Source organism: Solanum pennellii, chromosome 7, assembly GCF_001406875.1.
Source record: "Solanum pennellii chromosome 7, SPENNV200".
In the NCBI taxonomy this organism is placed as follows: Eukaryota; Viridiplantae; Streptophyta; class Magnoliopsida; order Solanales; family Solanaceae; genus Solanum; species Solanum pennellii.
In genome coordinates this window covers 62,370,207-62,385,552 of record NC_028643.1, presented here as the reverse complement: position 1 = coordinate 62,385,552, position 15,346 = coordinate 62,370,207, and the positions used below count along the sequence as shown (strand labels likewise).

General features: G+C 33.8%; 1 protein-coding gene across 2 annotated transcripts; it reads right to left on the bottom strand.

Annotated features, from left to right (window-relative positions):
* Nucleotides 1-1,125: 1,125 nt before the first annotated feature.
* Nucleotides 1,126-12,835, bottom strand: LOC107026407 (omega-amidase, chloroplastic-like). Of its 2 annotated transcripts, XM_015227361.2 has the most exons (10): nt 12,525-12,832; nt 11,457-11,573; nt 8,909-9,133; nt 8,532-8,625; nt 8,008-8,082; nt 4,021-4,099; nt 2,962-2,977; nt 2,164-2,244; nt 1,840-1,922; nt 1,126-1,549 (listed from the first exon to the last, which is right to left on the bottom strand). In XM_015227361.2, exons 1-10 carry the CDS (start codon nt 12,753-12,755, stop codon nt 1,462-1,464), a joined length of 1,089 nt encoding a protein of 362 aa, XP_015082847.1. In that variant the 5' UTR covers nt 12,756-12,832; the 3' UTR covers nt 1,126-1,461. The 2 variants fall into 2 exon arrangements, with proteins under 2 accessions (XP_015082847.1, XP_027774373.1); XM_027918572.1 differs by lacking the exon at nt 2,164-2,244 and having other exon boundaries at nt 12,525-12,835.
* Between the last annotated feature and the right edge of the window lie 2,511 nt (nt 12,836-15,346).

Here is a 15,346-nt window from a genome sequence, read left to right as displayed (position 1 = left end):
AGAAAGTAAGTTGAAGGGCGCGCGTGCGTGTGATTCTGCCAGAATGGCTAAGCAAGTGCTGTTCAGTTTTCTTTTTATTACTGTCACTGTCTACATCTGCCTATTATTATTATTTATAAACTGCAAGAAGAGTTGATTACTTAATATTCAAGTACTTGTTTGTCTAGAGACTTATTATTACTATTATTTGAGAAGCACTTGTATCTCCTACTAGGTGTAGGGGTGGAATATAAATGAGCATAGTACACTATTTCTACCAGCAGTATCATGACATACCACACGTTTTGTTTTCACCAATTATATTTATCTTGATAAAAGAAATGAAATAAGTAGTACATATAATGTAAAAAAAAATACCCTTGGTTGAACTACAAGTCATGTTTGACATGTTCCGGTCAGTGTTATTAAAGGCGAAAAGCGTATTTGTGGAGGCTTTTAGGCATAAATAAAGCTTTAACAGAAAAAGACGCAAAGAGAGAAAAGAATAAAATATATATATTTAATCCTAGACTAATAATTATAAACATGAATGAAAAATATAAGATCAAAAAAATCATAATAAAGTAAAATATGAGTTATTTTACTTCACTTCTTCATAAGAGGCTCATTGGCAAGGAAATATTTGTCTTGGAACTTTGATGAAGACAGTAAAGTGCACATAAAGCGAAGCAAAGCACTCAACACATTTTGAACCTCACTTCAGAGTTTAAGCGCACCTTTGATAACACTGATTGCAATACACTCGCAAGGAGAAAAAGCCAAAAAGGGGCAGAGAGAGATTGTTGATGATAGACTAATTTATGATACTATAGAGTTATACGCATAATTCATTTAGATACTTTTATTAATGACCTTTGTTCCTATTAGATACTTCACAAAATGACAATCAATTTAAAACATATTATACTTTAAAAATTGATTTAAAAAACATGTTCTACCCTCCCCTTCGTCACCCACCGTCTTCCCACTCATCCGCCTCTTTTTTCTTTTAGTTTCAAATGCTAGAAAACTTGGAACGTACTAGTTCCAGTTGAGATGTATACATTAATTATGTGGAAACGCCAAATTTCAACTAAACCAACCAAAAAGAAACTAGAAAGCATGGTATGTTTCTTGGGAAAAAGGTAGAGAAGTGGGTCCATGCTCACCCCAATAACAAAGCAGTGCACCAACTAGAGTTAGACCAGCTAACGCAATACGGAATTTCTCGATGTTCAAAAGAAATGAAATCAAAAACAAAAAGAGCCTTTATTGCAGTTTCACACACACCACAATGGTGCATCAGTCCAGGCAAAATCTAAGAGGTAGTCATTTGGACTTGGGAAAAATGAGCCATATAATTGAGCAGAGATCAATGTAAGCACAAATACGCAATTGTGACGTTTTAGCCTTTCAATAGACCACTCTTTTATCACTGATCAATTCTAGATTATTCCATCCCCATGCAATATAGAATGCACCTCATTTGGCTCCGGTGCAGTTCAATCTTTCAACATCAACTAACTGGTACAAATCTCCCCGCCTTTGTTTTTGAAATGGAAGGTATGTTCTGCACATCAAATACGACTTTGAGCATATCAATGGCCCAGAAGAAGATTAACCATAACTTAGAGATGAGCTCTAAACATGAACAAAGGGTTGTGACTGAGAACTGTTTATATTGCCCCTCCATCATCCAAGAGGAGGAGGAAGGACACATTAACCATAAAAAAAAATCATTTTAGATGACAAACATTCAAATAAAATGCAGCAAACCAAATCACAAACAACTGAACATATACATACAATGTGAATACATATTCAATCTAAAACTAAGCTAGGGGTATAGGAGGAACTCACCTTCTCTGCTCAATTACTGAATAGTCAATCTCTGCTATTAGTGTAGTCTCCTCATGTTCTGTTGTCATAAGCACTTCTCCAAACTGCAAGATTGAGTTTCTTTAGGTTCCTTTATTTGGGGTCTGTGGGTTAAGCATAAGATATTATGCGACACTTGAAGTCACTTCTACAAAACATGAATGTTTCCAATATTTCTTTTCCACCATTAATCAGCTCGTTAACAAATGGTTTGACATTCCTTCTTGTTTCTTATTTAAAGTGACGCGAGGAACATGTTAACGAAAAGATCTTTGTAACAAGCCACATCAGACATTAAATACTTACCGGTCCAACAAGAGTAGAGTGTCCCCAAGCTACATAACTAGAACCACCATCTCTGGCAGGAGAACAAGTTGCTACATACAACTGACAGGAATATGTGCAAATAGATAAGATAGATCTTCAGAGTAGTAAATACAATCAGCGAGGTGCTAGCCATGAGATCCAGAAGAAAATTGTGCTCAATCAGAAATTTAAGTTTTGTACGGACAGTAATAAAAGTGCTACATTTAAATTGATACTAATAAGAAGTAGAGTAATAGTATTATAAATTGATATGATATACATGATTCCTACTGTCAACTATACATGAAAAGAGAAGAGGAAAAAGATAAAGCAATTTGACATCAAAGAAGCACCCTCTTAGGCTCATCTAACAGGGCAAGTAACTGATCTTCACTTTTGGAAAACTAAGAATTATTGAAATCATCCATGCAATCCATAATGGATTACATGGACGAGAGCTTACAGATTCTAACCACAGATAAAACAACAACATAATATTTAACACCAAATAAAGCACTGCATACATAAACAAATTTGGAGACATTTCAAGAAACAATGCAACTAACACTGTCAAAGACCAATTGCACAAAAGTACAACAACATACCCAGGGTAATCCCACATGGGGGGGGGGTCTAGGGAGGGTGATGTGTACGCAACCTTACCCCTACCTTGTGAAGGTAGAGAGGCTGTTTCAGATAGAAACTCGCTCAAGTAAAGCATAATAAAATCACATAATGGAAAGGAAAATACAGTAACGCAGAAGAGTATAATGGAGCATATAGGTATCAGTGTTGTACCTGGCAATCAGCAGCCCTGCAGGACAAGTAACATAGATGTTACTAGTTATTCTTTATGTGCATGTAAAGTCAAATAATTATACAGACTTCATTAAACCTTGACTGCAATGTATATGAACGAAAATGTAAGCAAACTAGTCTTCTAGGATGAAAGTTAAGAGAGTCTCCAAATTTCAATGCATCAAGAAGGAGCCAAAGTTTAATAGGACTAGTCCCTCCCTCTGACCCAAATTCAATAAATTTATCTTGCCCTAATAGAGATGAGCAATTTCCAACCTGAAACCTAAGTATATTAGTTAGTATTTCAAAAGTAAAATAAAGGAGTGACAAACTATAAAAGAAAAAGTAGCACAATTTTTGGCATCTAAAAAGTATTAAAGAAACATAAAAGACAATGGGATGAAGAATAAAACTAGTAAATCCTAACATAAACTCATATAAACTTGCAAATCAATATACATCCATCAACTTCCACAACTTAGCCTAGTACAAAATCACTATAGCATGTGCTGTAAATGTTCTCCATGATATCAAGTAGATCACATGGTCAGCAATAACCATCAGTAACAATTTGTTGAAAGGTGTGAAGTACACTCTTAAATTACAAGACACCCTTGATTTTTCCACTATTGGGGGAATCAAGAAAAGTGGTTTATAGGTATGACTTCGTGATTTGATTCAATATCTCTTCACTAAGACATACAAACAAACAAACAATAAAGAATGTGAAATGATAAATGTCCCGCTTGGATTTCATTTCTCTAGAATTTCAGCTGGTACTTACATATTTGGTACCTAAACAGAATCACTGGGTATGTTGTTGTTGGTTCCTAAACAGAATCCCAGAAACTAAGATGAACCTCAATATTTGACTATTCCTCTTGTGGTTAAGAAGGCTTCACCATCAAAAGAAAAGATCATAAAGATAGCCCCCTATGGTATTTTGTAACAAATAGTAACACACTAGCACAGGTTATAAGGACTCAGCGTTTATTACATGATAGAATAAACCAACACTTAGTCACTTGTGTAGTACTGTAGTACTAAACTCATCACTACCTCGCCCGTTGCAACAATTCCCAATGCAGCGGACCGGTGGTCATGTTAAAGGCACCAGGATAACAAAGCAGATGAGCACCTAACATGCAGGAAAAAACAGTAGTTAATTGAAAGTAGCTCATCACGACAGGTTAAATCAGACATAAAATAGCCTATGTGGTCATGTTAAAGGCACCAGGATCACAAAGCAGATGAGCACCTAACATAAAGGAAAAAACAGTAGTTAATTGAAGAGTCCGGAACCTAAATAAGCCATAAAAAGATAAAAGTGACCAAAATAAGCCACTATTTTAGAAAGTAACTAAAATAGGCTTAGTGGAAGAAAAAATTCCACTTTATCCAATATTCTAAATGTTCTCCGTAGTCCCATAACGTGTATATTTTAATATATAACGGAATTATTTCTTACACCTTGTAAAATGGAAGTATTTCTTACACTTTGTAAAGTGTAAGTTTTTCTTACACTTTATAAAGTGGAACTTTTTCTTAACACTATAAAGTGGAAGAAAAAATTATGTTTTACAAATAGAAATATTTTTCACGTTTTGAAGCTTTTTGCAGTGTTTTTCATACAATTACATTGATTTGACATATCATAAAAACAGAAAACATTATTACATTATGCATTTTTATTTTTTAATTCTGGAAACTCCTCCAAGCTCTATTTAAAGATATTAAAACATAGCACCTTCAACATTTTTAGTCTTCTATTTTTCTTCATTTCAATCACAAAAAAATGTCTTCTGCCCCAAAAGTTAGAGTTTTGATTTATTGGGATGTCGAAATTATACATGAGAGAAATACCATTTATTATAATTGTCCTCCCAAACACAATGTTAAATATTCAATTAATGTTCAATATCATAAATTTCTTTCATCAATTTATAAAAGAATGGGGTATAAGTAGTAGTGATTATAATTTGATTATAGTCGAAAAATACCCTACTTCATTTTTATCACAAGGACAAGTAAATTTTCGAGAGTGGATTATTTATAATGACGATCGTTGACCGACTTTTTGAGGGTTCCAAATGACTACATAGATCAGATCAAGTTAACAATACTTGAAATCTATGTTAGAAAGTAGCCTAAGACTAGCCAACAACGTTCTCCTTTATCGGTGATGTTCATCCCCGATTAGAAAATTGTAATAGCGTTGATGAATTTCCGATAACTCAATCTACTGATTTTCCTAACATGACTCATCATCAAAATATTCTTACCAGACGATATGATTTTGATTTGAACGAAACTATCAATGAAAGTGACTAGTAATGCTCAATAATTATATTTCGATTATTATTTGTTGATTCTATCAATTATCTATTAATTTATATGATTTCTTATTTTTATTTTATTATATATTTTGTAGTGGTTTACCTCACCAAGATAGGAATATTGCTCCAAGTTATGGACTAGATACTTATTTTGGTCAATCCTCACGATACTTATTTTGGTCAATCCTCACACTTTGATAATATTATATAGGCGAAATGGTCTAATGGACCCTTATACTTGTATCAGTTTGTGTTCTGGACCATACTACTTAATCTTTTGCCAATTAAACCCTTAGACTCAATTAAAACGAGACTTTTAAGCCCCTCCAACCATGTGTCTAACTCACTCTCCTTTACATAAATGACATGTCATATTCATGTCAGATATTTTAATGTCATGTCATAATTATTTCATAACTATTTGTTAAAAATTATTAATCAAAATTATTAAATAAAAGGTAAAATAATAAAATTTTAATTTATTCTTTAGAGTATATTTCACCATTTTTTGTTCAACTTTTTCGTCAACTTCATTACTCCGATTTCATGTTTTGCATTTTCATATGTTTTTATGTGTTTTGTTTGATTTATTGATGTGTTTCTTTAATGAGAGGAAACAGTGGTGAAGCTCTTGGTGAGCTATAATGGACAAAATGAAAATTCCAGCCAATTTCCCCATTTCACGGCCAAAATCTACGGAGACAACCATCACTACCGTCGTCACCATTTTTGCCTGCGAAATTGATATACTCTTTCCCTCACCTATTTACATCTCCACCGCACATCATCACCATTTTCCTTTCCTCCTCCAACCTCCACAAAATCAACAACCTAACACCAGAAAAAACTTTTAATTCGCCGTCATGACCTCGCACCCTCACCCGCCTCGTTCTCCTCTACATTGACCAGTGCCGCCTCTCTCTCTTACTCTACTATAAACAATGGTCACCGGCGTGCACCACCAACGCCGCTTCTCTCTCTCACTCCACAGTGATTTAGTGCTCCGATGAGTACCACGAACGCTCTTTCTCTCTCCGCGGTGAATTCGCCTCTCATGGCGACGTCCAAGTCACCATCCTCACTACCCACCCCAATGCCTCCCTCTTCTGATCTTCTATTAACAATGATGACATATGGGAAGACCATTCCGTAATTTCTATAGAGACACTTAGTTTCCCATCCACTGAAGTTGGGTTGCTTGAAGGAATCGAGAACTTCAGTTCCGCCTCTTCACCTGAAATCGGGGGCAAAATATTTTGCGGCATTCATCTTCTACAGAAACACTGGAAGATAAAATTCGTGAAATCCATCCTGATTGTATCTTCTGTGATATGTATTTCACATAGACTGTCGATATTGCACTGGAGCTTAACATCCCAGGTTATTGTTTCACCAATCCAGCTACATGTACAATTCTATTTTATACCCAGGATCTGGTAAATTGATGTTAATATATTCTGAAGAAGGAAAAAAACAGGTTGGGTTTGGGATAAAAATGGCTGAACAACATTCTAAAGAAGGAAAAAAATAGGTTGGATTTGAGATGAAAATGGTGGGTGAAGAAGAAAGGAATTTTTAATTAATTGTTTTTAAAAAAATTATTTCTTTTATAATTTTAATTTTTTTTAACTCAAAAATGTCATCCACTCGCCTTAAGAGCGTGTAGTTAAACACTTTTGCCAACTCAGACATTCTAGTGTCACATAAGCCTGGTCAATTGTCAGAGGGATTTGTTAAATTGCTTTTTATTGAGTTTAAGGGCTCAATTGACAAATGATTAAGTAGGAGGGTCCATAATACAAACCGATACAAGTATAAGGGTTCACCAGACTATTTCGCCTATTATATATATAGCACATGTTGAAGATGCTATGTTTAATTGTCCTTCAATAGAGCTTGGAGGAATTTTCAGGATAAAAAAATAAAATACATAATGTAATAAATTTTCTATTTTTATGATATGTCAAATCAATATAATTGTATGAAAAACACTGCAAAAGTTTCATAAAGCTTCAAAACGTGAACATTTCTCTTTGTAAAACATAATTTTTTCTTCCACTTTATAAAGTTTAAGAAAAAGTTTAACTTTACAAAGTGTACAGAAAAATTTACACTTTATAAAGTGTAATAAATACTTCCGTTATATATTAAAATATGCGTTATGAGACTAACGGAAAATGTTTAGAATATTTGATAAAGTGGAGTTTTTTCTTCCACTAAGCCTATTTAGTTACTTCCTACAATAGTGGCTTATTTTGGCCACTTTTATCTTTTTGTGGCTTACTTAGGTTCCGGACTCTTAATTGAAAGTAGCTCATAACCGCAGGTTAAATCATACATAAAATAGCCTATTTACTTCCATTTGCAAAATCTAGATGAGACAGGAATACAATTCGTCTACATCACGAATAAATTGTGTGCATGGTAAGTCCATTTATGAGGTAGAGAATATGAAAAGCCACATTCTGCATAGTATTTTCTGTCTTTAACTTGCCAAAGCTTCCATATCCGATTACAAAACCTACAATCTTCCAATGTACCAGAAGTGAAGAATTCAACTTGGAGGTCTCGAAAAGCTCAGAAGAGAAGGAGAAGGCTGAAAGGGTAGGTCTTCTGGATGAACATTACATAACTGAGAGAGTAACTACCATGCACATAGAAAAGATATGGAAGTTAAAAATATTTATAGTAGACAAGTAGAAAAGTAAACCTCTTGCAGCATAGATAGCCGCCAGTTCTTGGAAGCGAATATCATAGCATATACCAATACCAATGCGTCCAACCTCTGCATATGGAATTCACTAGTTACTTACAGTAGCTCTACTGAATGGCTGCAAGTACTTCGGTATAAGATTATAGAAATCTTAAGTACATCGTCATCAACTAATTTCAGGAGAAAAGAAAAATGTTGGCAATATGCTGTGCATCTTTCCAAGTGAATAGATGCAGCTAACAAGATATGTTCAAAATTTCAAAAGGCGGATACCAGTAAAATATGATAAAACAGCAGAGGCTGGTTACTTTTATTTTTTTGATCAAGTACATAATATGTTGGTTACTAGATTGAGACTCACCATCAGACTTGGAAAAAAAAGATTGCAACTTTCCTCCTACGTCAGAATATCTCAAACTTTATATTTGAACAAGTCAAACAAGGACATAATGAATTTGTCGCCACAAATTTTATATAGCATGAATAGTGTACATCTTATATCAGTATAAAGCTTGTCAAACCTGTGTCTACAATAGTAGGTCTCTCTCCAGCTGTTAGGGTCCTTGATTCTTTGAAAGTCATCTTTCCTGGAATGTCAATGTCAAAGAGATGTATCTGCAAAAGCATTGTTTTCAAATTGAATTGGAAGAAAATAGAAAAGGAAGACCGAGTGGGATCAAAGAAACTAGCGGGCTGATCACTAAATAGATACAAATAGGTGCAAATTCTTAAGTTAAGGCACAAAGCTTAAGAATCCCAAACGTGCAATTAAATAAATTTATGATAAATAGTAGGATATAATGAACATAATTGGACTGCAAACCCATGTCATAATTATTATTTTTTTCTTAGAGTATTTTCTTATAACTCTTTCCAAATGAGAACGAAATATGCAGACCTTCCTATGCTTGGCCAAAAGCTTTCCATCAGTGCCAAAAACACAACAACTGTTATATAATTTGTCACCGCTGCGTTCAGGTATAGAGCCACCAATAATTGTAATCTTTCGACTCCGAGAAACTTCAGATAACATCCTAGTTGAAGGAGATGCATCTCCACCAGCATCAATGTCCTCTGCATATACTGGAAAACTATCATTGGAATATGGACTATTCCATATTTCCTGTCATAGCAGGAAGCAATTGAGTTAATTTAAGCCTCACTTAAAAACAAGAAGCGAAGAGTAAAAAGAGATACTAATGGAAGCAAGCTAGTGAATGTAAACAAAATTAAGACAGAATGCAGGCATCGCATCGCGAGTTAGACGAAGTCAAAGAAACATCATAGAACTCTCTCAGTGACTCAAATACAAAGGGATGCATCCAAGTTCATCTAAAATAACCAACAAAACACAGGACAATAGACAATTAAGAATTTATACACATTCAGCAAGCAAATTAATAATTTAGTTCAGACATGAATTATAGGCCCATTTTCTAATGTAAGAAGGACAAGGAACAAGGAAATAGTAAATGTGGAAAAGTTTAATGATGGAGACAGATTCTATTTCAGATGCTTTCATATTTTTTTTGAGAAAGGTAACATTTACTTCTATATATCCACAGGTATACTACATCAAAGTGTAGTTCCCCACCAAAAATTTATACTTACATCAGCCCTAATATCTTCTAGTTACAGCCAGTCAATAACATTAAAAACATCTTCAGAATTTTCTATTACTACTTGCTTACACCAAAAATAATAAAGACCTAGGCAGTTTATCTTTATCTTCTGAATCAAAACATCTTTGATTCCTTTAATTCCAAATTGTCCACCAGATGCATGCTGGGACAATCCTCCATCTCCTCCTCTTTTCCTGCATTTCCATCACTGTTCCAGCATTTTAGAACTTGTGTGATTCTCCCTGGTTTTGTCCACTTGATCTTCCTTTTGTGAATGAACATCTGCCATAATTGATCTGTCCATTTGCAGTGTAAAAAGAGATAGTTGACTGTCTCCACCTGTTAAATAGACCTCTAGCTGCCCCCACTTCCCACCAAGTTTCTTCCCTTTCAACTCTGTCATTTGGGGCGTGAACTCCTGTTAGGTGCCATTTAAAATCCTGGTTTTTGCCATAGAAACAACATGAAACTGAGTATGCTCCCACATTACTTACTTCCCCTTTCCATATTCTTTTATCCCACATAATTAGTATGCCTCCCCTGGTCCCACTAGCTTCTAGTTGCACATAATCTGCCAATCTACTACCCCAAATTTCTTTAACTATGTTTGCAATCTCCCCCTCCAGTTTTGTCTCTTGAAAACACACAACATCTGCTTTCCAGATTCTTAACATATTCCTGATCATACACCTTTTCTTCCCACAATGCAGTCCCCTCACGTTCCAGGAAACAATGTTTAAATTCATTGATTCATCATGGCATACACTTTGACTTTTATCTCCAACTTCCAAGAGTTACAGGCCCATCTTCTTACATCATTCAAGTTAGGGTTTTCATTTGTTTGGCATTGGAATTTCCCTACTAAGCATCTGTTCAAGAGGTCCTTTTCTGATTGCGATTTGCCTCCTGTGATCCTTACTCTGTTTATTGTGCTTAGTATCTCTGCCTTCTCCGTTGCATCCGTCACCCATCTGTCACGGAAGAGAGCTTCTTTGTAGGACCTGTGGAATTGTTTGTTGTCCTTTACTGTTAACCCGTGTTTCTTTTGGTTCATAAATAAACCCAGCAATCTTATGAGCTATATTTCCCCAACCTCCTTTGAATGTAGATTCTGGAGTAATTATGACTGATTTTTTTTGACCTTGTAATGCTATAAAACTGATGTATCTCCCGCTACTATTGTATTTGAGAGTGCAATAGAACTCTGCAAAGTGGTCCTTCCTGTTCCACCTCTTAACTGTCCTCCCCTGAACTTTGGACGCTTCAATAAATACTGCAACTAACCATTTCAATACTTAAATGCTAATTTCCACTCTTCTCATCCGACTTCGTCTGCGTTCCACCCATACAAACCAACTCCCAACTTTGTCTTTACATCTCGTAATGTCGTAGGACTTGAAACCTACGTTGTAAAAGATGCTATCTTCCCCTATTGGATGTGTTCCGGCGAGCTTGCCGGATCCACTCATCTGAAACCTAAAGGTAAAACACTTTAAACTAAAAGTTGACAGGCCTTGATATCTGTGCCTGAGAGCATTCTATACCTTTTGATTTTTTATATCAATCCGCTTTCATATTTTGAAACGCCTAAACCCATAATTTAGTTCAGACATAAATTATATGCCCATTATTCGTGGAATTCTGATACCAATTATCTCAGCCTCTCATAAACCATGTACGTCACAGTGATGAATCTTGGTAAATAACAGATAAAATGTATATACCCTATTGTAACAAAATTTGTCTCTACCTTTCTGGGAGTCCAGAGAGACGATTGCATTGAAATAGTTCAGCCATAATTTTCAGAAAATAAAAGGAACTTACAGGGAGAAGAATAAGCTGAGCACCCTTGTCTGCAGCATCTTCTATTGCCTGCTGAGCATGAGCAATGTTTCTCTCCTTGTCGGTAGTTACATATAACTGGCAAAGAGCAATCTTGAACTGATGCACAAAAAAACGTTATGACATCACAAAGTAGATCTAGACCGCAGAGAGATAAACATGAAACCAAAAGTTCCTCTCTATAGGAAGTTACACAATCTTTTTAAGCTTAATAACCTATAGCACAGAAAAGACAGCTTATTGCAGGAACCTAAGTTGTTCAGACTCAGGTGCTGGTGTCCAATACAGGTGTGAATCTAGAGGTCGGCTTCACTATATAAATTTTATGAATTGGGGTACGGTTCCAGGTACAAATACAGGGATTCGGCTAAACTAATTCAAATATCTAAAAATAGAGTTATATGTCGAAATTATAAAAACTTACAAGCTATTATGAGGTAAAAATATTGAACAAGAGGAGAATCTCAAAATATGATATAAGGAAAAGGACTGAAATAGAATTTCATATATACTAAGTACTCCATTTTTACTTCAATTTCACCTTAGCTTTTGTTATTAATACAAAACTCACTGCATCTACTCCAAATTTCTCCACTTATTTTGATCAAAGTACCCAAAATCAGTTGACCAAATGCAGTACGGATCCCACACCATGTCGTATCAACCTGGGTGCGGGACCGAAAGTGAAGAGTCCGATCAACTTAGGTAGGGACCATTGGGTTATTAGAAAGGTAAGGTCAAGTGAAAAAGTTAAGCAACCTCAACTTATTCACAAGCAAATGAAAGGAAAATGAGAAAAGCCACAGAGAATAATAAATACTCTATGTTTATACATAATTACACCATTAGTCTTTTGATATATGGTCAGGAAAAAGAAGACATTTCTAAAGCTTTATGAGTCCTTAAACTTTCTCCTCCTTTTGACTATATACATACAAGCAAACTTCACATAATGCTAACCAATTCGAATATTTATATTGAAATGCAAAAGAAAATGGACGAATTATAATCAAGTAAATAGAAATGCAAAAGGAAAAGTGAGGAAGTTGCCTTGGTGACGGGAGGAGCAGGCAAAGAAAGCTCTGCAGGAACCCTAGCTTCCTCAGGCTTGAAGGAAGATTCCATAGTTGCAGAAACCAAAAACTTGGGGAAGTTTGTATTATAATTGTGGAAGGAGGTACGACCAATAACAAGATTAGAGATAAATGTGGAAGTGAGAGAGGGGTTTGTAGTGGGAAGGAGATTCCGGTGGCATAATCTTGTGATCCCTATGGCCTCCATTTTCAGACCTCTGCCTGTTAGTTTTTTTACGGAAGCCCACCTTCTATTTTCTTGACTTTTTCTTTTGCTTCTTTTGTTAGCAACAAGTTATTTTTCAATAATTCATTTTCTGAAATTATTATAACATGTACGTGAGATAATTTGTATTATTACTAAAGTATAAATGATAAAGATAAATAATCTCAAAGTTATTTAATGTCTTTAATTAAATTTAGGATTAAATTTTATTTGAATTATTATATATTATACCTCATGCCAACTTATTTCAATACTCCTTAAATAATTAGTAAGGGCAAATTTGGCAAAGTGATGCTTTGATCATTGGAAAATTTTCAAAACAACAATATTTTAACATTTAATAACACCTCTTAGCTACATTTTTAATATTTATTAAAAATAACTATATTTAAGTTTGTTATTAGGCTGATTTATGTAAGAAAAAAAAATCTTTGCTTTAACTTGATAAAATACAACTAAGAAATAACAAATTAGAGAAAATTAGGAGAGAGAATCTTACAAATTAGGTATATATTATTGAAAATTTTTGGTACATACGTTAGAAAGATTAGGAGACCAAAAAAGGGTGCTTCTGTCCCTTCTTCCTCAACTCCATTAACGATTTTCAATTCTCCAATAATAATCCTCCTTCTTCGTAAAAGTCAATTCAATTGGTCGTCATTTTTATTGGAAGAAAGGAAATTGATATTAGTGAAAAAGATTTTGAATTAAAAACTGAATCAGTTGGAGATAATTGACAAGAAAAAATCCTTTATTTGGCACGCAATTCCAATTTGACAGCTATAATCGATTAGATATTGAAAAACTCGTAAGTTTGGTACAATTTGATTTGGATACAACAATTAATTTTGATTTTGATTTTGGTTCAAAAATTATATGGTCTCAATGGATTAGAATTTTTAAAAGATGGTTATTTGGACTACAAAATAAATTTGAATACAATTAAAATATTGTGATTAAAAGCTGTGAGTTTAGAAATACAAATTGTGATAATTACTGTTATTGGAAAATTGCAAATTTTGATTGAAGACATTAAAGCTTCAAATCAGAGATTGAGTGAATGTTTTTGAATAATTTTTCATGTTAGTTGCTTGGAATACAAAAAGCTAGGGATTAAAGGCTAGGGCCAAAGTTTCATGAGTAAAGCATATTTCAAGATTGTAAAGAAGTATTCTAAGAAGAGCTTGAAAAAGTAAAATTTGGATCAAGATGCATATTTTTAAAAAGACAACACAAACAGTTTCTTAAAGGAAGTATGTTAAATATTAAAGAGGGCATATCTCTGATTTGAGAAAGCATAGTCAAGTTCTTAAAGTTTAGTTCTGAATCACTATTATTGAGCATAGATACAAAGTATCAAATTTTCAAAAAGAAAACAAATCCTAAAGTGGGACATCATATTCAATTATTGAGCGCACTCCATGCTATTAGGAGTAGCATCGAGTTAGCTTAGGGTTTAGATTATTCAAACCTCAAAACTACGCCACCAACATAGGATATGATCATATCATTGTCATTTATCCTAAGATGAATTTGACAACGTGAACAAAATATTTTATCACCATAAAACTCACCTAATAATTATCGGTTAGAGAAACTTTCAAGAAAATTAAAATATGTTATTTCCAACATTTGTTATTATTGTATACAAATTCTCAGTTGTAAATCTTAGTTATTAAAGTATATGCATGCTCTGCTATTTAATTGACTATTTTACAATTTATCTTCAGATTTAGAGGGAGTTTGAATTGACTTAAAAATTGATCAAATCTACTTTTAAGTCAGTTTTTGACTTCTGAAACTATTTGGCTAATATAAAAATAACCTAACATAAGTAAAAAAGAATGACTTAAAATAAATTAGGAAGTGTTTGGCAAGGTTAAAACTGATTTAAAATAAGTTTTAAATGACTTAAAATAAGTCAAAATCAAAAGTAGGTTTCCCCTTACTTTTTATTTTTTTGACTTAAAAGTAATTTCAGTTTGACTTTTCATATTTGACTTAGAGCCTGTTTGGCTCAGCTTAAAAGCTGGTCAAACTGACTTAAAAACTGATTTTTGACTTATTTAGCTGTTTGGCAATACTCAAAATAACTTATTTTAAGTTAAAAAAAACTTATTTTAAGCCAAAAGTTAAAAGCTGGGGTAGGGGTGCTTTTTTTTTTTTAGCTTATAAGCTGTTTTAAGTTGACCACATTTTTATCTTTTTGCCCTTAATATTTTTATACAATCTCCAAATTACCCACATAACCCTAACATCTCTTTCTTCCATTTTTCCCTTTTCACGTTTGGCATAGCAACTTCAGCACTTTTATCCAAACACATAACTGCTTATTTTAAAAATAAGTTTCAGCACTTTCAAAAGTACTTTTTTAAAGCTGCTTTTATTAAGCCCATCCAAACGGGCCCTTAAAAATCTACTTTTTTTTAGAGACCTACTTTTTTTTACTTAAAAATCATTTCAGTTTGACTTAAAAGCTACTTCCTCTGTCCCTTTTTACTTGTCCACTTTTGAATTGACACACCTATTAAGAAAATAATTAATAACGTAGTGAGTTTATCATTTTACCTCTA

Bases quoted from the DNA above. Each gene is read 5' to 3' on its own strand.
- LOC107026407 (XM_015227361.2), bottom strand. From the start codon at position 12,755: ATGGAGGCCATAGGGATCACAAGATTATGCCACCGGAATCTCCTTCCC. The intron at 8,626-8,908 runs GTCTGCATATTT...ATGCTTTTGCAG, and splicing joins TTTTGGCCAAGCATAGGAAG to ATACATCTCTTTGACATTGA. The intron at 1,923-2,163 runs GTAAGTATTTAA...TCAATCTTGCAG, and splicing joins ACTCTACTCTTGTTGGACCG to TTTGGAGAAGTGCTTATGAC.